Here is a 23,200-nt window from a genome sequence, read left to right on the forward strand (position 1 = left end):
GAAGCAACCAACCCCTGTGACCTGGCTGCGTCAATGCAGTGGATCACGCTCTGCTCATTTCACTTTCCACACAAATATTTAGCGCTCACATTTCTTACATCCTGAAACATCCTGTGTGTGAGAACACTACTCATAACAACATAACTAACACGGTTCAAGCAAAGATTTGTTTATGAGTCTGACTGTTTTTGTGAAGACGCTGTTTGTGAAATGTATGAGTTTCAGTTTTAGAGCTATTTAGGCTATTTAAATGTAATATTTAATAATTTGTGTTCGTTTTTGTTCTGCGTTTTTTCCCCTCTGAAATGTAAAATTACTGTCACAATGAATGAGTGGACGCCAAAAATTTGAGTTATTGTTTTGCCAAGTACTGGCATCACTAGAACAATGACAAGCAATGATATTGTGTTTTAAGCGTATCCTCTTCCTCCGACAAACATCTAACAGCCCGTGAAAGATTATTGTCCTCTCTTTGCCCCGTGTGGCTTCAAATCCTTTCTTTGTCCTTGATAAAAAAACAGGTTGGATCATTTCATGTTCGTAGAAAAAGTTCCCTTTCTGTTCTGTCATTCTCTAAAATGTAGATTCAGGTTTTCTGGGGTTAAACCATGGACTGTATATAAAGAGGGTTAAACAAACGTTCTCCTCCCTCCGGCTGGGGGCAGTGTTGTCACCTAGTCAGCTCTGCTGAACCACTGCAGCGCCGCAGAAGAAGCAGTTCCGTTACTGACCGTGAGACCATGGCGGCCGCATTGAGGGGAAGCTTGGTAACATTGGTCAAGGTGAGTGTACATATGATGTTTACAAGCTTATTCAGACAACGCAAAGGTGGCGAATGAGCCGCGGCACTTGAAGATGCATCTGGTTAAAGTCGGGCGCCATGTTTTTATAAAGTGTCAAGGGAAGAGAGTTAGTTTATGTGTCATTGCTAATCATGAGCTTCTCTCATTGACACATCCTCTTCTCTCGCCTCCGCATTAAAGATGACAAAGTGCTCTGTGGCTGCAGTTCTCTTTATCCGCTGCTTTAGGAGGAACCACAGCCTGACTGGCTTTGGTTTGTGAGTATCAGAGTCAAACTCATCAGTTAAAACTGTGTCTTTATGTTAGCTAAAGTGGCTAACTGACAACAGCACACTTCTTATAACAGGGGCTCACCATAGCTAAACCAGCTAACTGTCAGACCGGATGAGTCTGAGCAACCTCTGCAGATAATGTGCATCTGATGTGATCATTTAAGTTTATAAATGTCTCAGTCGCCTTAAAATGTCAGTAGGAACCAACACGTGTGAAACTGACATATATGAACTTGTTCACCTTAAAACCTTCGGTGATGATGACCTGAGGAACTGTCATTTGGATGTATGATCATTCAGGATCTCTCTCTGCCTCAGTATTATCTATTCCATTAAAACTGGGTTCATTGTGACAATGAGTAAATGATACAAATAAAGTCCACCATCAAATTATCACATTATATGTCATTTTAATTCATATTCTTGCCAATCAATTAATACAAACCCATTATATTTTACAAATGACTAGACAGCAGCCTTTGTTTAGGCAATTCCAGTAAAGAAAATTATTGATATTGATGCAAAATAATATGTAAATCCAGTCTTCCCCTAAAAACATCTCATATATTGTTTGTCATTCACAGTAACAGTGCAGGAAAAACAGAGGAAAGAAATTCCTGCTACACTCTTGGGTTGTATTGTAGTTATTTTCACTATCAATTAATCTGCCAGCAGTGAATTAATCAATTAGTTTTGTCTATGAAATATTATAAAACAGCTCAGCCATGTTTACAACTGTTATTTTCTTTTTTGTCTAGCTTTGTGCTGTGGCAAAAAGTCTTTATGATTTCAGGGTTTCCATCCGTCCATCTTAATGTTCTGAAAATACACTTAGTGGCTTTTATTAAAATACTTTTGCATAAAGTACATCAATCTGACAGAAATGGTTATAAACTGTAACTTGCTGGTGGCAGAGGTCAACATCTGTGAGGAGGATAGTTTATCTCTTCAATCCTTAAAAATTATAAAGAGAATAAATGTAAGGAGAGTTCAACTTTGAAACTGCCCACATCTCATATCCAAAATGTGTCACGAGTCGATACGCATTGTTTCATGGGGTCACACGTAAGGTTATGGCTTTAGTCATGTTCCAGATGTTGCTATGGTCTTACATATGCGTGTTACTCGTCCTCTTAAATGCTGTGACTGTCTTTTTTCCCCCGTCCTCCAGAGCCTGAGTGGCCCCCGGTGGCAGCAGCTGGCCTCTCGACCTCTGAGTTTATCAGCTGGTCTCTGTGGTCCCGAAGCCCCACCTGCCCGTGCAGATGCTACCTTCAAGGTTACTATGGTACCGGGGGATGGAGTGGGACCCGAGCTGATGACTGCTGTCAAGGATGTCTTCAAGGTATATTTGAATTTATTCATTTTTTTGTCTAATAAATAAAAAAAATTCCAATTCAATATCAAGAAATGTTCAAGTGTCAGATACTTATACAAAATTAAATGCATTTGCTTTTGCTGAATCTAAAGGGGTGAAGAAGTTAGAAATACTATGTATCAGACTGAACCAGAGCAGATATTGTACCATCTTCCACTTTAATAACCTTAAATGGCAGCAATGTTCCCAAACGAACAAGAGCTTAAAAAATGTACACATAGAAGCGATCTGGTGGGGATTGTTTCCACAATGTGCCACATGCAGCCAGCTGTGGACCTCTGTTACATGTCATGCCCATTTGTTACCCCATGTTTCCTGTCTGCCTTGTCAATGAAACAAAAAATGCCTTTAAGCAATAATTTAGCATGTCATTGATTTGAAAAAGTGTATTATATTATATTAAATTGTCACTCTTAAAGTCGTTTTTTGCTTGTTTCTGTTCTGTCTCCAGGCAGGAGATGTCCCTGTGGAGTTTGAGGAGTTCCACCTGAGCGAGGTGCAGAACATGGCCAGTGAGGAGAAACTGGACCAAGTGCTGAATTCTATGAGGACCACCAAAGTGGCTATGAAAGGTTGCTTTGCTTTTTCCTTTTTTCGTCATCCTCTCATTGTTCATCTTGGTTTCATACCCAGAGGGAATGTGAGAGCAGTTAAAGTGATGCAGTAATGTTCCTGAAATAAAGAACAATGGCTCAACATTTTAAGAAGAAGCAAATGAATCTAAAGTATATGTTTGTGGTTGTCCAGGAAAGATTCACACGCCCATGGAGTTCAAAGGGGAACTGGCTTCATATGAGATGAGACTGAGGTAAAACACTGAAGTTGGTTGTATATTTGTATATTTTAGTTTTTTCTTTTCTTTTCTTCTCTTTTAAATGAACCGTGCATGTCCATTCCGCAGGCGTAAACTGGACCTGTTTGCTAACGTGGTTCATGTGAACAGCCTGCCGGGCTACAGCACTCGCCACAACAATCTGGACCTGGTCATCATCCGTGAACAAACCGAGGGGGAGTACAGCTCACTGGAGCATGAGGTAAACAACACTCCTCCTCATCCTCCTCCTCATACTCCTCCTCATCCTCCTCCTCACTGCAGGCACCAAACAAACAGTTATTTTAAGTCAGTATGAAAAGGAAACATTATTTTTCCTTTGAAGAGAGATTTCCAATGTAGACAGCGATTTAGTCAACATTAAATTAGGTAACAAAACAAAGAAGACGAATTGTGACAGATGTGCTGAAATGGTTTTATTGAAGTTTTTATTTTGAACTTTATCTCACACATTGGCGAGTTAATATTTGTTGCGACTCACAATAATTTAGCTGTCCTGTAGACTCAGTATATTATTAGCTTGATAGCAATGTGATTCTTAAAACAAAACACTGATAATGTAACTCATTAACTATGGGTCAAATACGGGAATTTCATTGATATGTGATTCATTCATTAAAATTTGAGAGAGTGTGTTGTCAGACACGATATGAAAACTGAAAATGCATCTGTTGTTTTTAGGGTTAAACATTTTTTTCATTCTCTTCTTTCATCCTCTATTAAAAGTGTTTGTATTAAAATGAATGGACCATTTTCTTGCTCTGCAGAGTGTGACTGGTGTGATCGAATGTTTGAAGATCATCACCAGAAAGAAGTCACGGCGCATCGCCAAGTTCGCCTTTGATTACGCCACTAAGAAAGGGCGCAACAAGGTCACTGCTGTTCACAAAGCCAACATCATGTAAGGGAAAAGAACCCGGCCCTCCTTTTTTTTGTTTTTGTATAATATATATTTTGAAATCATACTCTTTTTAAATTTGTGTGTAATTTGGGTCTTGATTTGCATTACAGCCATGGCAATACTTGTTCTCCTCCAATCTTATTACAGGAAATTGGGTGATGGGCTGTTTCTGCAGAGCTGTGCGGAGGTGGCACAACTGTACCCCAAAATCAAATACGAGAACATAATCATTGATAACTGTTGCATGCAGGTACATACAGACTCATACAGTTTGCTTTCCTCACTTGATAAATAAAGATATAGTGTAATACACTTTTAATTATGATATGGGTAAATTCAATATATTTCTTTATATGTATTTCATTTTGTAAAAAACATGAAACTTAATTTTAATAATTTATTATTGTTTGTTTACTGTGTGACCAAACTCAGCGGATATCATATTTAAAATTGTCACTATCTGTGTAATTGCTGCAGTTGGTCCAGAACCCATACCAGTTTGATGTGCTGGTGATGCCAAACCTGTACGGTAACATTATCGACAACCTGGCAGCAGGGCTGGTTGGAGGAGCAGGAGTCGTTCCTGGGGAGAGCTACAGTGCAGAGTATGCTGTGTTTGAGACTGTGAGTTTTCACTGAGCTTTTCCAAGCTTTTCTTTGATTGACTTTAAAGTTTAGGCTGCCCATCATTCTCCAGTTTTCCTCCTTTTGTACTATGTTGAGATTTGTTATTAACACAAAAATACAAAAGTACTGCAGGATTCTATCTACAATGGATGCAGAGTTTTTGTCAGAATTATGTCAAAGTTTTTCTGCCACTGTCAATAATTTCCTCAGCAACTCTAATCTCAGAGATTACACAAATATAAACCAGAGATGTCAAATATATGTTTTAGATGTGGAAAAGAGGAGGGTTTGTTACATGTTCAAAGCTTAATACAGTCTGGCATGTGACATCATGACAAAACGCACACAAATGACCTTTCCTGCAAATCTGCTAACTGGAACATATTACAACCATTAGTGCAAATTTAATACACTTTTAGAAATTGCTTTGTGCATTGCAGTGCACCCCACAGCTAAACGGAAGAGAACAATCACATATACTGTAGGAAAGGACTATGATACCTTCCATAATATTTGACAGCCCTCTTTGACCTCATTGACAGATTTTCAGATCTGTTATAAAAATGTTACCAGAATTGATACACCTTAAGTCACCAGCCAAAGGCTACTTCCACATCAATACGTTTTTGTTTGAAAATGCATCAAACCTCCTGGTCTACCTTTAGTCTGGGTGGGCAGAAACTGTGATTTTTGGAAAAGACGAAGTAGGCATTGGCAACTGCTTCCTGATTGGGTCTTTCTATGGGTCATGTCATAGCCTTCGCTAAATCGTTAGGCTGTTATCACATGACCCCCTTCCGGAAGAAAAGAACCATCAATAGTCTCAGCTATCATTGTACAACACAACATGGATAATCAATTAAATGTTGCTGACCCTGTTGTCTTTGCAAATAGCTGATGTGCAGGTAAATTCTGCAAGCTAGGATTGCTCGCATTGTGTCTCTTTAATATCCCATAGCAATTACTTTAAAAAAAAAAACTATTTTACTTTAACGACAAACTGCTCCTTTTGATTCAGGTCCTCCTTTAGTCTTTTACTTGTCTCGTTAAACAGTCATCATATCATTCTTTATGCCCTTTTTTCCTTTTCTCTCTCAGGGTGCACGCCACCCCTTTGCACAAGCTGTAGGAAGGAATATCGCCAACCCCACAGCCATGCTGCTCAGTTCTGCTAACATGCTCAGGCACCTCAAGTGAGTCAACTTGTTTGGCCTTGTAGTAACAAGTCCACTATGTTTTACACCGCACCCTTCTTTTCATCTGTCCCAGTCTACCACACATCTCCAGCTTTAGAAAACAGTTTTAAGTGGCTGTTTGTGTGGAGACATGCGCACAAGACAGTTCTGCTCACCCATTAATCCTCACCGTATTGTGTTGCAGCCTAGAATATCACTCCCAAATGGTGTCAGATGCTGTCAAGAAGGTCATCAAACAGGGCAAGGTAAGTGAGTGTGCCTGTTACTTTGCCTTGACCCTGTGAATGTGAACATATCCATCTCAGACAGCACTAACAGGTTAAGGAAACATTCCTCTGTTTGTTGATACCAGTTTAACAACATAACAACTAGTGATCCTGCAGAATGAGGATATGTGAAGCCAACAGGACTTGTTTAACCCCAATGCATGTGTTTCTGAATTAACTTGCCGCTCATTGGTGTTGTGGGTCAGTAACTGCCATCTCACAGAGCTTTTGACAATAAGGGCTGAAGCTGCTGCGAATGTGCTTGAGATGGTCCCCCTGGCCTGAATGCGGCAGACATTTTCCTGTTGCTGTGAACATGTCTGACCTGCACAATCTCCTGCTACGTTCTTCACATGTGAAGAGATAACTGTAATTACTAATTACTAATTAATTATTAACTAATTTCCTGTCATTTTCTGAATTTCATGTCATATCAAAATGGCTTAAAGGTCCAGTGTGTAAGATTTAGGTGAAAGGGAACTTTTGGCAGAAATTTAATATAGAATAATGCTCATGATGTTTTCACTAGTTCGTTTCATCTAAATTGTATTAATTGTAGTTTTCTTTACCCCAGAAAAGGCCCTTTATATTTAAATACTTTATATTTACATCAAGGGGACCCTCTCTACTGAGGCCGCCATGTTTTTTACATTAGTCCAGACTGGACAAACTAAACACCTTTGAGTTTTTGTGACAACTGAAGCTACCACAGGTTCTTCTTCATGTTTGGAAGGAGAGGGTGAGGTGAGGGGTGTTCAGCTGCAATATGCAACTTCACCTGCCTATAGATCCCTTTCACCTAAATCTTACACACTGAATCTCAAAAGGTGATATTAGTAGTTCTTGACCCACACATGACTACAACTAACAACCTGCACACTACTCTTCATTGTGTTAGAGAGCCTTTAATTATGCTTTTAAAATTGTACACCATGAGTCTTCGCTCCTCTCTTATATTTCTTTTCCTGTCTCAATTGAACCTTGAATCTTTTTTTTACCAGGGCATTCTATTCTTTTTAGCTGCTTTTAGCACCTGATCCCTGTTGACACTAACACACACTGACACAAACACTAATATTAAGTGGGTCAATCCTCGTCCCTCTGCCTAAAGACATGGTGAATTCTTGTCTAGAAATTGCCTTTCAGTAGTGGCAGCTTTTGGACATTCTTTCTTTGCTTTTCATAACCCCTAACCCTTTAAGCTGGTTTCATCAGTGGGGATAGTGTTGTACTTGAAGCTTCTGTGAGAATGTGAGAGATTATATATGTTTTTTGAGGAATGCATGTTAAATGAAAGCAAAATTTGCCTCCATGTTGTGTTAAGTGCCACTCCTCTCCCTCTTTCCTCTCCTTTAACCCCCTCCTCTCCTTGTACCCTACTGCCCTGTGTGTGTGTGTGTACGTGTGTGTGTTTGTGTGTGTGCATGTGCACATCCCAGGTACGGACACGAGACCTTGGCGGGTATTCTACCACTGGCGATATTGTGCGTGCCGTTGTGGAAAACCTGCGTCACAGACCAGTTTACTAAGATGTTTTGTCTCGTTCTTCGCTGACTTTTCCTTAAATCCGGACGTTGTCTTAACATGAACTGAACTCATGTTAAGACTCACCTCCCCTCTCACTGCCCAATAACTGTCCTGTCAAACACCATCAGTTATGTGTATGTTTGTATTGGGTTTGTTGATAGATCCAGTGTAATCACATGACCTTGTGTTACTTTATTAAACTTGTGCAGCTCGGGCTTCGTCTTAAGGATTTATGTCAAACACCCTGATCCTCTGTCGCCCCTTTCCATGAACACATAGTTAGTGACCATCATGTTGCAACTTTTTCATTTTTAAATATTTTCATGGCTGAGGAAGCGCTATATCCATCTATTTATATGTGATTTTGCTTGATTGTCAAAATGTTTCAGCCTTATCGGCCAGATAGACTACCTCTCTGCTGTCTCACATTAAAACTCAGCTGTGGAAAAACACACCATCTTTGTCAACAGTTTATACATTATATCGATCATCTAGTCCTTCCTCACAAGTCACCAACAACTGACTTCACATTTGAATTCGTTATATTTCCTCTTTACTCTGAACAATCTGAAGTCGGTGATAGTGATATAAACTGATAAAAACCCATATGTTGTTTATGAATCACAGAGGCAAACCTGCCCTCATGCTAAGTGCTTGTTTCTTGCTCTGACACTAATACAACAGGAAGTATGTCAACATTTTAACATGAAACTGCAACAAGCAAATGTTGAGAAAACCAATAATATTTAGACTCAACATTCACAGAATTTACAAATATTGCTCCATTTATTGTGAAATCATTATCATGTATGATAATAATAAGTGTTAATAATTCTACACTTTCATAGCCACAGAAAATATAATGTTACACAGGTGCACACAGGCTCCAAGAAACTACACAAGCTGAATTATAAACTGGTACATTTTCTGTTTGTGTAAATGGATAAAACCACCATTGTTTCAATTAAAACAATATGAACATCTTTTGTCCTAATATGGTGCTGCTCATTCCCACAGATACTGTAAGACATTAAAACACTGCTCTCTCATCATGACGTCTGTCGATGCTTTTTGTATTAGTGAGCAGCAAATCATAGTTGTCAGTGGTTCACCACAAATAATAACAAAATAAAGCAACATTGAAGTAATTATACTCTTGTGTAGTTCATGACGGAGAATGTTCAGCACCCCCAGTGTAAACAGTGTCATGTCTTTTTATGTTTATCCTTTTTATTTCCTCTTTGACCACAGATCTTCAATGTAAATGTCATTCTTGCACATTGAAGCTGGTAACAAGCGTGAGATGTGGTATTAAATAAATGACATCATGTCTTCTTTTTTTTTTTATGTCAGCAACTGTGGTTTTGGATGCATGTTTTACAGCTGCGTTGTTCTCTCGTCTCTGAACCAAAGAGGTCGTGACTGATTCCTCTGAGTGCAGTTTTTAAAGGCTCTCTAACACACTGCCCATGATACTGTATGTGGACATGTGTCGCTGCAGCTGTGCACATAGTAACACACTGTCCTTATGTTTGCAACAGGTGCGCACTGGAGACCTGGGGGGCTACGCGTCGAGCGACGAGTTCACCCGGGCTGTCATTGCTAACCTGGCAGTCTAAGCATCATGTTTGTATGTCTGTCAGCTGCTGAGACGCACACACACTCTTTTTAATTTGCCTCCTGTTAAACAGATCTCTTGACTGATTGTACACACTCATTTTACAATATATTCCAGTGACAGCTCACACACATCGTCCTCTTAAAAATAGTAACATGCAGATGAAAAGCAGAGATATTATATCTATAACCACTGCTTTGCAGTTGAGCATTTCCTTTAAATATGTAAACTTTATCTAATGCAGGTTTAAGGTCCAGAGTCTTAGAATCAGCACACAACATAGTTCCATTGTGTTAAACTGGTTTAACATCAAGCAGTCACACTGTTCTCTGACCAGGGCCTCTTACAGGTTTATGTCTGGACATTAATCGCTGTTCAAACATTGTGTATTTATATTTTAAAATTATTTATTATCTTACAGTTTTATTGCTTCTTCATTTGTTATGAGATATGAATAATAAAGAGAGAGATATGACATCTACAGTGTGTAAAATCCTGGCGTGAACATTAATAGAAGACAGATGCAGTATTTAGAGTTATTCAATGTTCATCTGGGCTGCTGGTGGCTCAGTCAGCACGCATCACCACCTCGCAGTGTGAGGAGCTCACATCCGAGCCAAGACCCTCACTGAGACGTGTCAGGTGGACTGGAGGGTTGATAGAAAGTGTGAACATGAGTCTGTCCAGCTGTGTCACGAAGGATTGGTACTTTTTGCATGATGGCACCACACATGTACCATGATAAAGAAGATAACAAAAACCTGAATAAGCACAGTTTACTATACTTTTATTCACAGGCTAGGTCTTCATCTAATTATTACACTCTCAATTTGTTCTATTAATTAAATATTTGATTCATAAAATGGTCAAATTACTGGTATAGCCCAACCAGTAGTTTACTATGATGGAAAACTATGAAAAGCAGAAATTACTACAACTTAAATACATTAATACAACTTTTTTAAACATATTTACTTAACATATTAATTTCATGAGTTATGCAGATTTTTAACATTTGAATTAGTTAATGAGCTTATCAGTGTTTGCTTTATGGCCCTGCCTCATCTTTGTTTCGAGTTCAAGCAAGATTTAATATTTGATCACTTTTGATACAATATAAAAATTAAAACCTCTGACATAATAAATGTTGAAACTGTATGAAAGGAATTCAAGGATGCTTTTGAAATATTACTGTCAGCCCTTACTGAACTTGTTACTCTAAATATATTTGAATTAATTTAAGCCCTTTCCACCAGCTAAGCATTATTTGCTCTATTAACAATAAATAATAACTCTATGCATCGGTCACATTGTCACTATGGGATTATTCCAATACTCCTTCAGAAAGATGCAGCCTCACACACTTTTCATCCAGAGAAGTATACAGATCATATACTCCAGTAAAATTCACTCCAAACTCTGAAAAGTAAATGTATTCTCTATGCAGTGGTGGATGCCCACTGACATTGTTACACCATTAATTATTGTCAATATTGATGAAGGGTTTAAGGCGTAAGTGGTGCCATAATGTTGCAGTCGGCTGAAGTGGATCTAATTTGAGCTGCATTTAAATACTGTTGAGTGCTTTAACCATAGTAACGTGTAATAATTTACACGGAACATGTTTTATATGTTTTGTGTGTAAAATCTTTCTCTGATTTTACGTTGAAAAACACATTCTGGTGGAAATAAAAGATTTCCTCACTGTGATCACATCTGTTATTCAGACTCAGGATCCAGATTAAATACAACCCAACATAGATGAAAACAAATCCAGCAGCACACAACACATTTAAACACAAGAACATAAGAATAATAAAAGGTCAAAATAGGTCAAGAATAAGTTCACTACAGTGAGATGAAAGTCTCACCACCAGAACTACTACAAAGCTATCACTGTAAAGAAGCGTGTGCTAATGGAGATATTGACAATACAAATATTTGAAGGTGATTGAAAGATGCAAGTAACCGAGGCAGAGTACTGGAGCCAAATATAAATACAGATTTAAAGATAAACAACTGAAGCTATACAAAGTTGTGCATTAGACTAACTTGCCCTGTTGTCACATCGGCTGTATGTTAATCTTTTTTTAAAAAAATGTGACAACAGGGCAAGTGTCTGTGTATTTGGGGGGGGGGGGGTCATGTGAAGCACTTTGTGGTGCTCATCATGCTCATTAATGTATTTCTCTAGAAGTGTAAATCAAATATTCAATATTCAATAGCAGCACAGTAAATATGAGTAAGTGTTCGAGTAGAAGTTATGGGGTATCTGGGGGCCCCAGCATCATCATGGACCCCTCAGAGTGAGGGCTACAGTCTGGCCTGGTGTGATACTCGACTCGGCCTGAGGGTGTCGCTGTGGGCCGCGCTGGAACGTGCGCTGGGAAGAGACGGGGCCTGGGAATCCGCTGCTTCCCATTCTTCCTCCGCAGACACACACACAACATGGCGGACTAGAACAGTCGGCCGACGCGCCCGGATACAGCGGATAGAGAACCGTGGGATTTATTACCCAGGAAGGCCGACGAAATTAGCCCGCGGAGGGACGGTGCGTGAGGGCGACCGGAGGACTTTCAGGGCCGGGGGGAGCCTTCCCTGCCTGGATGTGGCGGAGTAACGCACCGCGGAGTGTTTGACTTGTGTGTCCCAGATCGCGCTTCCCTCCTCGGCTCACCCAGGTCCCCCCCACCCCGCTCGCTCACTCTCGGTTCCTGGGGTGTGGAGACGGGGGCCGGGGCCGAAAAGGCGTGGGAGAGACGGAGAGGACAAACCCCAGCTTGGCTTCACTTTGTCTTTCTGAATCTCCTCTCGGGCGCTTCGGGAGTTGCGGTGAGTTTTTCCCCTTGTTTTTGTCGCGCGGAGCTCCGGAGCACACTTGTTACAACGGCGCTGTAGCAGCGGCACGTTGAAACACGGTGTCACCCACAAACACACACTTCGCCCCCCTCACACATCCCCTCTCGCAGGCCACACTCACCCCTCCGCCTGCCTCGTATCTCCACCGTCACTATTGTGCAAGGAGCTCGGGAGTTGAACATTTCACAAGTCGCTCGGAGGCAGGGAGGGATTTTCCTTCTTTTGGGGGCTCTGGACTAAACGGGTCTTTTTGAGAAGTCAGGGGCTGTGATTCGGTTGTGTGTCCCCGGCAGTGGAACAAAAAGCCAGTGGGGGGGCTCCAGGTCGCCCCTGCCTCTCTGGAAAGTACACTTTATTGATCAACGCTTTGTTGTTACACGTTCAGAGAGGAGGGTGGGGAGCTCGCTGGATGGGTGGAGGGGGATTCATGCGACCCACAACAGGAATTAGGTCGCCCCCTGACTCTGAACACGTATGTTCTGTCAGATCACAGCAGCTGCTTTGTGTTGTTCCTCCTCTCAGTCTCCTGAGTGTGTATTCCCCCTCCACACAACCTCTCCCAAAGTTTTTTCTCTTCTTAATGATTAATATTCTCCTCTCTTCCTCTGTGTGTGTGTGTGTGTCTTGGGTGTAACCGAACATACCATTTCAATCTTGTGGGTGTTCAGTTTTTGTTTTCATGACTTTGCCTTCATCGTGATTTCCCCTCTCATAACATCATGGATTGTTCCTTTTGTGACATATGTGCCATGAGGGACTGTGGGGGGGGGGGGTTCTCAAAAACTAACGTATTTATGAATGGACGCTGCTGCTTCGTTGGAACAACAACAGAATTTCGGCTCCAGGAAAAGTCCTGTTAAAGGCCAGAGAGAGAAGCATCACCCAAGCTGAGGAGGCACGGCAGAGCCTGGCTTGTCATATTTCAACCCCCAAAAATATCTGCATGCTGTCTGCATGGAGCTTGACTCATCCCATCAGGATTCATTGAGCTGCAGCACATTTCCTCCATACCTCAGTTTCGGTGTCGTTTCGCAACAAGCTCTCCTCTTCACAGGTTTCGTCGTATCATGTTATCAGACGTATCAGTCAAGAAAACTCAGGCTACAAGTGATGTGGTCATCTCACTGTGTACCAGGAGGTACAGATGTTCCCGTAGCACTTTCTCCTTCCCGTGTCTGATACCCGGACTCTGCGTGTTGGCCGATACAGAGTACCGATCAGATGTTTGCTGTCATTGTTGTATGGCCCGGCTCAGGTTAAACCCTTTTAAAAGCAAATGCATACAGAGAATAAATGTCATAAGTCTTTTTTATGATCTAGTTTGACAGTCCTAACAGGAAAAATAATCAAATAAATAAAACTTACACGTCCCTCTTTTACTTGTGGGACTTTCAAGCATGAAATATTGCCAAACTGCTGACATTTAAGCTAGCTCGGGCTAATGCTATCAGAAATCACACCACTTGTTAGTGGCAGTACAGTGCTACTGCTGTTTTGGAGTGACAAAGAAGAAGTGATTTCTGGGAAAATAAGAAAAGAATCTGTTAAAAACGTGGTATTGGAATTGGCAAATAGATTTGCTCACACAACGATACCCAGGCTGGTGTTTTCTGCAGTATCGGAGGAATCTCTACGAACAGGCCTTCCTTGACCTCTGTGTGTCTGGCCTGCACACGTTCCACCTCTGTCCCAAACCACTGTCCAAGTATCTGGTTGTCAGGCAGCCCCATCTCATGACACCGTGGGAGGAGAGAGAAAAAAGGCGTGCTTTGGCAACATGGCAGAGAAAGGCAGACCTGTTATCATCTGCTCGCTCTGTCCATATCTCCTCCTGCCTATTTTGAGAGAAAGCAGTTATTTCTGTCTTGGGATCCTGAAAGGGTTTTAGCAGAAGTGCTCAAGTGATCCTCACACCACACTTTTCATGATCGGCCTACTTTCCAAAAATAAGAATAAAGTACAGCTTGAAATCGCCTCTGTTGCAACTTTTGCGTGATGTTTTTGACGAGTGGGTCTTTGAGATTAACTTTGTGTTGTGAAATCTCCCAATTTCAGGGTACTGACACAATATTATGAGTTGGGTGGGAGGTGTATTTTTGTTTCCACTGGTTGCACCATTACACTGCGGACGAGCACTGTAATTCAGCCTCTTGACGGGATAAACACGGTGACGTTTAGGGGATTATGAAGCATTATGGAGCTTGATTGCAGCTACATGTGATATGTCATTGGACCGTAATGACATTTATTTTGCAGTGCAGGAAATGAACCGATGTGATGACTAAGAATTCATAAATGAAATACCTTGCCTGGCAAGGAAGACTTCACCAGGAGTCATTCAGTTATGTTCTGTCCCTGTGTGGATGTGGAGGAGTCGTGATGTAATCTCTTCAAATTACTGAGTAAATCTTTGTCTCACATCCTCCTGATGTGGCACGGTTGATGTTTCTGGTTTATAATCACTTGTTGGATATGGATGAAAGTTTATTTGCTTTCAGTGGATTTCAGAGACTCGACCGGATTTAGTATTTTAGATGTTACGAGAGTTTTTTTTTTTTAATCTCATAAACTTCATGTTTGCTTCAGGTAAACTGAAATCTTTTAAAGTCCTTCCTTAAGGTACATTTTTTTCCTGCTGCTGTAAGGTGGGGTAGTGGTGCTAAATGTTGGACTGATAGATGAAGGGCAGGTGGGTTTGGCAGAAGTCAGTTTATTAACAGGATCAGGCTGCACCTCTCTATGTACCACATCTAGAGGTGCATCAATTCTTAGCTTGTTCTACAGTTTGTCTCAGAAACAGACTAATTAGCATTAATGTGAGCATCATTCAATATGTTGTGGACTTCAAATACACATTTTCTCACATTCAGTCATCTTATGTTGTATTTTAGTCGTTTTTTCCACCTGCAGACAAACTTAAATGTGCCATTTTTTTAAACAATGCCATCAGCGTTGAGGTCAAACTTAGTTCGAATCCAAAACCAGTTGAGAGCCTTTGTTGTAAATATTTATATTTGCCCTTGGCATCGGCCTCCAAGACTATGAAACCTTTCTTGCCCTGCTGTTAAAAAATGTCCAGAGAACGTGCGAACATGCCCGAGCATTGTTTCAATGCACCACATGAAAATAGACACAAAAAGGGGGGGGGGGGGGGCGAGTCTGGAGAAGCACTATACTGACACTGCTGTGAAGTTCACCCTCAGAGGATCTCTTCTTATCTGTCAGAGGAAGAGGAGGGATCCAGGGCAGAGGGATGGTCACTTCAGATATGGGAATCGTCCCTTTGGATTCTAGGTGTTACAGAACCTGGATGTGTTGAAAGGAAAGAATAAAAGTGCACCGGGTGTAAACAATATTACCATGGTCGATTTAAGTAAAAGAGGACACATATTCAACTACTGCACTGAGACATTTGACACACTTTCCATGAATATTAACATTTGCTGCCTCTTAATTCTTCTAATACACATTTCAGAAGTAAACTGCAACTTCCCTTCTTCCATGTTATTTTTCAGTTATCAGGTACTGGATCGTTTATAAATTAGAAATTCATTCATTCATTGCTACTTTTACCAAAGAGTCTGCTTCCCTTGGATATTAGTTTGGAGTGTTTATTTATTTAGTGCAATAAAAGCTATCTCTTTTATTCGAAAAATAATGAAAATTGTTATTTAAATCTGGAACCGTCTTATTAAAGTAAAGACAAGTACATGGTTAAGAAATTGACCCGCAGTGTTCAACACATTTTCAGTTAACAGAAAAACTTTGAAGTTTGTTGCCCAGCCTCAGCTGCATGCTGGATGTAGAACTCAGTTTCATTGATAGTGAGTCAGGTTTTGTTGTGGCACTTGAGCTGCCCCTTTGGCCCCACACTATGCTTCAAGGTCACAGTGGCTTCTGTGGGGAGGCCATGCTTTGCGCCTCCACATCCTCTCTGTCCAATGTGGGAAAGCTTGAGAGGCCCCTGGCATGCCCTGTGAGAAACCCCACAATGAGGCAGACACGGAGCAGCGCTTCACTGACTCACACACTGAGCTCTCTTGATCCGTCCAGCCTGATGGAACCAAATCATCATTACAGGCTTAATAACAGACACGGTGGTCACTCTTGCCTGTATGATTAGCCAGAAAAGTAATCCCATGCATCCCTTCATCTTTTCATCAACTCACCAGCTCATGAATGAAGCCAACAGGAACACAAACCACACCAGCAGGGAGTAGTATCCCTCAGAAAGGGAAGTCCAGAGGATTGTGGCTGTTGTATGTGGCACCGGGGACATATAATCTGTGGTCTGTTTTAGAGCAAGAGTCCTAGCGGCCCTGAGTTAGGTCTACTTCAGTCTCCCGTGAAGAGAAGCATTCACAGTATTCCTGCTGCCCCGGACCCCTCCCTCTCTCTCAAGACATAGAAACAGTATTAATATGCCATGAATGGAGACAGACAGAAAAGCATTATCTAGCGCTGCAGTGTGTAGTGAAGCGGGACACTTCATAGACAGCCAGAGGGAAATACTTGCCTGCATGAATGTTGAAGTCTGCTGGACCAACACTATGGGTGTCATGTTAGCAGGGCCTGCTGGGTTGGAGCCTGTTTGGTGTCCAGTTTACTCATTATTATGTCTCCTGTAAATAATCCAGAAGAATATTTAGAACGATATCAAAACAAGATTTCTGAAATTCTTGTAGCTGTCTTGTTTGGTTTTCTTAGGGTTTCATTCAATTCTAGTTTAAACAACACATAATAAATTGAGATTGAGATCCCTTTTAAAAAGAATCCATCTCCAGCTTGAGCTATTCAATCATTTTTGTCCAAGCAGTCAGAAAAGATACTCCTTACCTCACCTAAGGTCGCGAAAACATCAGTGAAATCCACAGACTTGAGCGGCAACTCTCCATATTAAATGACTACCTTGCATTGATCGCAAGTCTTGGCCTTTGGTTGTCATGGAGATGTAATTGGACTTCCTTTATGTTCCACCTATAAGTGTTCCTTTCACTGTGTGAATGAAATGGCATGGGAACAGCTCAGCCCATTCACAACTGTGCGATTTCAACCCTATGAGGTCTGCAGTTGGCCACAGGCATAGAGACAACTGTCTTCATTACTTAGGCAGGCTTGCCACTCGCATGTGCAGGAAACCAGTTCTGCACGGTGCTGCAGACTTTGACACAACATGAAGCAGATGTTAACAATCACTATGTTGTCTTATATGACTGGATATGAGATGTTTAGATTTTTTGTATTGAAATAACTGTGTACATTGTTACAAATATATGTCATGAACCTGTGTCTGTAACATATCTTTCCCTCTTACTTTGTATTGCTTTTTTGTGTGTTACTAAGAAACACTTGGCAAGATGATCAGGATTTCTTTTCAGGTCTTTTAAGTGTGCTTGTTCAAATGCAGCCAAATCAAACATGTTTAAATTAAACGAACAACTAGAATGGCACTCAGTAGAGTGCATGCCTCCACCAAGGCCCAGCAGTCTCTTTCAGTTCTATCACTGATTCTAGCACAGCTGGTTCCTACTGGAGCAAATCACAATGCAGATTTTGGTATCTCATTTCATTACCAAAGCTATGTACTGAAAAATAAGATCCATGTGCCAAGTTAACATTACACTTCTGGCAACACTATGGCTCTGGTAGCACGTAACTTAATATTAAAGTTAGCCTGTAGCCACCTAAAACTTGAGTCACATCAAAATCTGATGCCGGGATGTGCAGCGAATGTTTGAAAACTATTCTGTGTAAAAGTAGGAACTTGACAGAACTAGTGACACACAGAATACATTTGAAAGCACAAGGATGCACCAAGTTTTGCTGCATGCTATCAGCCGGCAGTGTGGGCTGGTGTATTTTGCTGTATTAAGCACTGAAACTCTTATTTAATGTTGAATTATTGTAGTTAAGTTATGTGTTGTGTTATGTAATTTTTTGAAGAGTTTTACACTTATTTATATTTAAGTTAAAGGTCCAGTGTGTAAGATTTAGGTGAAAGTGAACTATTGGCAGAAATTTAATGTAGAATAATCCTCATGATGTTTTCACTAGTTTGTTTCATCTAAATTGTATGAATTGTAGTTTTCTTTACCCCAGAAAAGGCCCTTTATATTTAAATACTTTATATTTACATTGAGGGGACCCTCTCTACGGTGGCTGCCATGTTTTTTACATTAGTCCAGACTGGACAAACTGAACACCTTTTGAGCTTTTATGACAATTAAAGGCTACCACAGGTTCTTTTTCATGTTTGGAAGGAGAGGGTGAGGTGAGGGGTGTTCAGCTGCAACATGCAACTTCAACACTAGATATCACTAAATTCTACACACTGTACCTTTAAGTATACTTCAAATTGTTATCAGTTGATATCTTAACCAATACGTACTGACTTACCAGTTTGGCAAAAATCTAAACAATACTCAACCCTACTAAATATACCAGATTTTATCAAGCTTCATGAATGATTCCTTAGGAAGTGGGTGCAGTGTCAGTGTTGTGCAATGCACGTGGGGGGAAAAAAGAAGAAGCTCAATCTGCCCCTATAAACGCATGCCAAAATTGTGTGGGTTCTTTCTTGGCCCTTGTCCCATCCTTACCAAAAGGAAATCCATTCAGTAGCTTTTGCGTAATCCTTCTGATAAACAAACAAACAAACAAACAGACGGGGCAAAAACATAACCTCTCTTGGCGGAGGTAAAAATCTGAAACAAGCAAGACTTTACTATAAGAAATATTTGACACTTCTTCATTCTACCCTATGCTATGGACAGATTTGTGTTGTTACTCAACAGGTATTAGGATTTGTCAAACCACACCTAGCTCTGTTGTTGTTCTTGTGCCATTTAAGCCAGTGCAGAAGGTTCTTATGCTTAAGCTTTTATAGTACTGAGGGGAGCTAAAGCGTGTTATTCATTTTCAATTTCATCAGAAGGTGAACAAACATCCTGTCACATCTCTATGCTGTTTCTTATTCCCTCCAGGCAAACCACTGATTTTTGTAGCTTGTTGCTTGTCACGGTGGCAGTTTTGCACTTTGCCACAGGCCAGCTCATCCCCAGTTGTGGCTGCTGTGAAAGGGCTTGCTCTAAGTGCTCTGCCTTGTCTGAAAAATATTCACATGGTTGCACAACACAAGCCCAAAGTCAGGACAGCAGCATGGGATGCATGACTACCTTTTGAGTACATTCATTTACTAATAGATTGGCATGTACATACTTCTTCAGGGAATAGCGTGATGAAAGAGCAGACATTTCTAATATTTGGCTGAGACACAACACAGAGCAAGAGGCTGGATTGTCTCAAACGTGCTTTGTCAATTAAATCTGTTTGTGACACATGAGATCAAATCATTAAGAATAGGTTGCGAGCTGTGTCTTTGTTCTGCTAAGAGGAAGGACGTCTTGTGCTGTCAACAAAGGTGTTGCAGAGGGATAAAAACACAATATTTATTGTGCATTTGAGGAGCATTATTTGAGCCTGGTCAGAAAATTAATCTGTGGATATATTGTCCTGTTTAGTAATGTTAAGAGAATTGCACTCTGTTCAGACTTGTTGGAGCTATGCAATCTACTATCATACAAGTGAGTGTCTACTTCTTATTCTAGAAAAATGTAGAAGAAAATATGAATTGAACTGATAACCTAAAGGTGTGTAGAATTTAGTGACTTCTTGTGGTGAAGCTGCATGTTGCAGCTGAACACCTCTCAACTCACCCTCCCCTTCCAACAATGAAAGAGAACCTGGTAAACTTCAGTTGTTATAAAAACTCAAAAAGTTTTTAGTTTGTCCAGTTTGGACTAATGTAAAAAACAAAGTATTTAAATATAAAGGGCTCATTCTAAGGTAAAGAAAAAAACAGTCGTACAATTTGGATGAAACAATCTAGTGAAAACATCACTAGGTATATTTTATTTTCAATTTCTGCCAATGGATCCCTTTAACCTAAATCTTACACACTGGACATTTAAATAGTTTATTTGTCATTAATCATAAATAAAAGGGGGAATAATGTTCCTGGATCCACACCTGAATCTGCATCTGGAAGATTCTTTCAGACAATGAACCCAGGATGGTCTCCTGAAATTATCAGGATGGGCTGCCAATGCAAATGTCAGAGTCAGTTGCTGCAGACATTTTCCTGAGTTTCTTCTTCTTCCAGTCCCCTAAACTCCACATTATGCCCAAATGACCAAAAACGTAAAAAAAAAACAATACTTGATCGACTGGTCGATCTCAGCAGTCTTCACTGTCGATCCCTGTAACTCTCTGGACTCACCAGCTGTGTCAGTTGTCTGTTGTTCACACGTACTGTGTGTCTGTAAATCTCCTGCATTTCCTTCAATACAAGTAAGATTAAGTACTAAACTAAATGTCAGGACTCTACGGTATGAAGACATGCATCTTCTGGTCTGTCGATAACAGTCAAAGACCTGTTAGAACGAATGAATGGATTCAGAAATTAAAACGCCAGAGTGCTTTTACTTTGAAATGGTTTCGGAAATACGTTTGTGATATAGACAGATAAACATTGTGCTTCACTGCAGAATAAACAGAGAAAATGATCTTTCATCTGTTTTTTAATGTATATCTGTTGAATGTTGAATTTATGTCACAAACATAAATGGTTGCACCACTTTCTGTAGGTGTTTTAAAATAAAACCAATCCCGCGTTTCTATTGACTGAATCCACTGTTATGTTTAAAAAGGGGCTTTAGTATGAAATATTTGCAGGAGCAAACGATGCACAGCTTCATACTGTATAGTACTGGTACTTATTTGAGTATACAGGAATATTTTTATAAAAGGAAATAGTCATATTTCTGGCCATATTTCAAGACAAAGCCTATAAAAAACATTGTGCTGCAGTAGCAGCTGCCCTGCAGAACATATTGTTGAACTGAAGCTACCCACTGAAGCTCAATACTGTGCATTGAACAGATTATGTAAATATAAATTTATATTAATGTGAATATTCTGCGTTGAATAGATAAAGTTGCACAACTGACTTTCTGTGTGTTTATTTATGCTCGTACATTCAGCCTTAAACAGAAATTGAAAAAAATTGTAAATATGACCCTCCTAAGTAAGTTTTTTGGAAGATATCTCGGCTAACGCCTACAATTAAATATTGATCTTGGGCTCAAAAATATTGGTGACCACTGCCCAAAAGAATACAAATATCTACCTGTACAAAACAGGTGTCTTCTACAGGTAGAAGACAGAGAAGAACTTGGAAAGACAACATGATTTAATAGGTTTTGGTGTTCTGTGCTGAATGGAAACAGGTGATCTCCATAGCAGAATTTATATACAGTACATCTTGCCTCCTCAATGCTTTTTGTGTTGTTGTGAACGCATCTGATAGCAGAATCTCCTGCTGCTTCATATATGAAAGGCAAAGTCTGGACAAAGTCCAGATCCCATTGTCTGGACATGTCCCGCAGTTCATGTCTGAGAATGGTTTTAGTGTGTGTAATTTGCTGCAGTCTGATTGAGTGTTGGCCTTGGTGGAGGTATGCACCCTACCGACAGCTATTGTGGCTTAAATGTGAATTATATGAGGCCATCAGCCCAAGTATCTTTTTTAAGAGAAAATACTGACAGCACAAAACCCTGAAAGTGGCACTAATAGAAGCACTTGGCAGTCCCTCTTAAATTAATGATGTCCTTCACCAACCAAGTCTCAGAAAAGAATAAGAGTCCTGTGCATTAAAAAAACCCACACTGCTGCTTCTTACAGTGCGGAAACACATTAAGATACACCTTGTGGGGATTGTACTCTTGGGTGTACACAGTCCCTCTCTGGCTCCGACAGCATCTGTGAAGTGACGGTTAGCAACAGGACCAACTCATATCACTTACACCAACGCAGTGACACGTCACAAAGCCTCCCCGGATGGCACGCAGAAAACAATGAGTCATGCTTCATTAAGAGAAGGTTACTAAAAAAGCTTGTTGATGTGATTAGTAACCTGTCTATCACATCAAATTTAGCCTAAAACACTGCTATATAACACCAACGCAAACAAATAGAACCAATTCCAGAGCTTGGTCATTATAGCTGAGTCACTCTTTAATAAGAACTGGAGGAGAGGGAAGCGGGGGGGGGGTTGAGGCTGTAATGTGTGTTCATATGACAGGGAAGAAAGGAAGCACTGCAATTTATGACTTAATCTGAAATCTGGAGAATCTTTAGGTACAGTGATGACTTGTCCAGGATATTGTCATTGCTTTTAATTATGTGAACACGTATAATTTTCATTCATTTCATCTATCATTTGAACATAACACATAATTTGTTTTGGTTGCCCTTATTAGAAACTGCAAAACAAGTACCACAGTTCTGAAGCTATTTTGATTTGTCATTTAATCAGTTCACACATTTTTGAAGGAGAAATATAAAACATTTACTAGATCCACTTTCTCAAATGTGAAGTTTTGCTGCTTGTTGTGGTCATAGATTTGATTTATGTTAGTAAATGAAATATTATATAAAGTTATCAACTGTTGTTCAGTCAAAAAAAGCTTTTTGAAGACGTCACTTTGATCTCTGGGAAACTATGTTGAGAATTTTCTTTTTAATTGATCAGTATCTTAATTGATTAAATAATCAAAACAGTTCACAATAATTTGAATAATCATTCAAACTGTTGTAGTCTTTTCAATTCCATAATTTTTGTTGCCAGTTTTTTTCCCCACAGTCATCTTGGATTGTAAACTAAATATCAAAAAAAGGACTAAAATATTTTGAATTTTTGGTTGAAGTTTTTTGTGGGTGTGTATTGTTTTGCTGACATTTGCTGTCTAAATGGACACAGGATGGATGACATAGAGAGGGAGAGCAGCAATTGGATTTGTAGGTTAATAGCCTCATTGACCACATAACTATCTCATTACGCCCTATTTCAGGCTTCAGTCA

At 40.1% G+C, this 23,200-nt stretch overlaps 2 protein-coding genes and 1 long non-coding RNA gene across 4 annotated transcripts in view; 2 read left to right on the forward strand and 1 right to left on the reverse strand.

Annotated features, from left to right (window-relative positions):
• Positions 1–621: 621 nt before the first annotated feature.
• On the forward strand, positions 622–9,901 carry idh3b (isocitrate dehydrogenase (NAD(+)) 3 non-catalytic subunit beta). 2 transcript variants are annotated; one of them, XM_020086909.2, is made up of 11 exons: positions 622–782; positions 2,247–2,420; positions 2,905–3,025; positions 3,201–3,261; positions 3,355–3,487; positions 4,053–4,186; positions 4,334–4,436; positions 4,664–4,810; positions 5,912–6,006; positions 6,194–6,254; positions 7,715–9,901. In XM_020086909.2, exons 1-11 carry the CDS (start codon positions 741–743, stop codon positions 7,802–7,804), a joined length of 1,161 nt encoding a protein of 386 aa, XP_019942468.1. In that variant the 5' UTR covers positions 622–740; the 3' UTR covers positions 7,805–9,901. The 2 variants fall into 2 exon arrangements, with proteins under 2 accessions (XP_019942468.1, XP_019942469.1); XM_020086910.2 differs by having other exon boundaries at positions 9,344–9,901.
• Positions 9,902–10,190: 289 nt separating this feature from the next.
• LOC138405063 (uncharacterized) lies at positions 10,191–14,110 on the reverse strand. Its single transcript, XR_011238724.1, has 2 exons — positions 13,865–14,110; positions 10,191–13,542 (listed from the first exon to the last, which is right to left on the reverse strand). It is a non-coding gene; the product is annotated as an uncharacterized lncRNA (long non-coding RNA).
• ptpra (protein tyrosine phosphatase receptor type A) overlaps positions 11,832–23,200 on the forward strand; it is a 29,391-nt gene continuing 18,022 nt past the window's right edge. Inside the window, exon 1 of the mRNA XM_020087125.2 lies at positions 11,832–12,252. The gene's annotated coding sequence lies outside the window, so the exon portion shown is untranslated. The remainder of the gene's footprint in view (positions 12,253–23,200) is intronic.

The sequence above is a fragment of the Paralichthys olivaceus genome, chromosome 2 (assembly GCF_024713975.1).
Source record: "Paralichthys olivaceus isolate ysfri-2021 chromosome 2, ASM2471397v2, whole genome shotgun sequence".
Classification (NCBI taxonomy): Eukaryota; Metazoa; Chordata; class Actinopteri; order Pleuronectiformes; family Paralichthyidae; genus Paralichthys; species Paralichthys olivaceus.

Excerpts from the sequence above, each read along its gene's own strand:
- idh3b (XM_020086909.2), top strand. The coding sequence starts at position 741 with ATGGCGGCCGCATTGAGGGGAAGCTTGGTAACATTGGTCAAG. Across the intron at positions 3,026-3,200 it reads CACCAAAGTGGCTATGAAAG|GAAAGATTCACACGCCCATG; the intron begins GTTGCTTTGCTT and ends GTGGTTGTCCAG. Across the intron at positions 4,187-4,333 it reads GTTCACAAAGCCAACATCAT|GAAATTGGGTGATGGGCTGT; the intron begins GTAAGGGAAAAG and ends ATCTTATTACAG.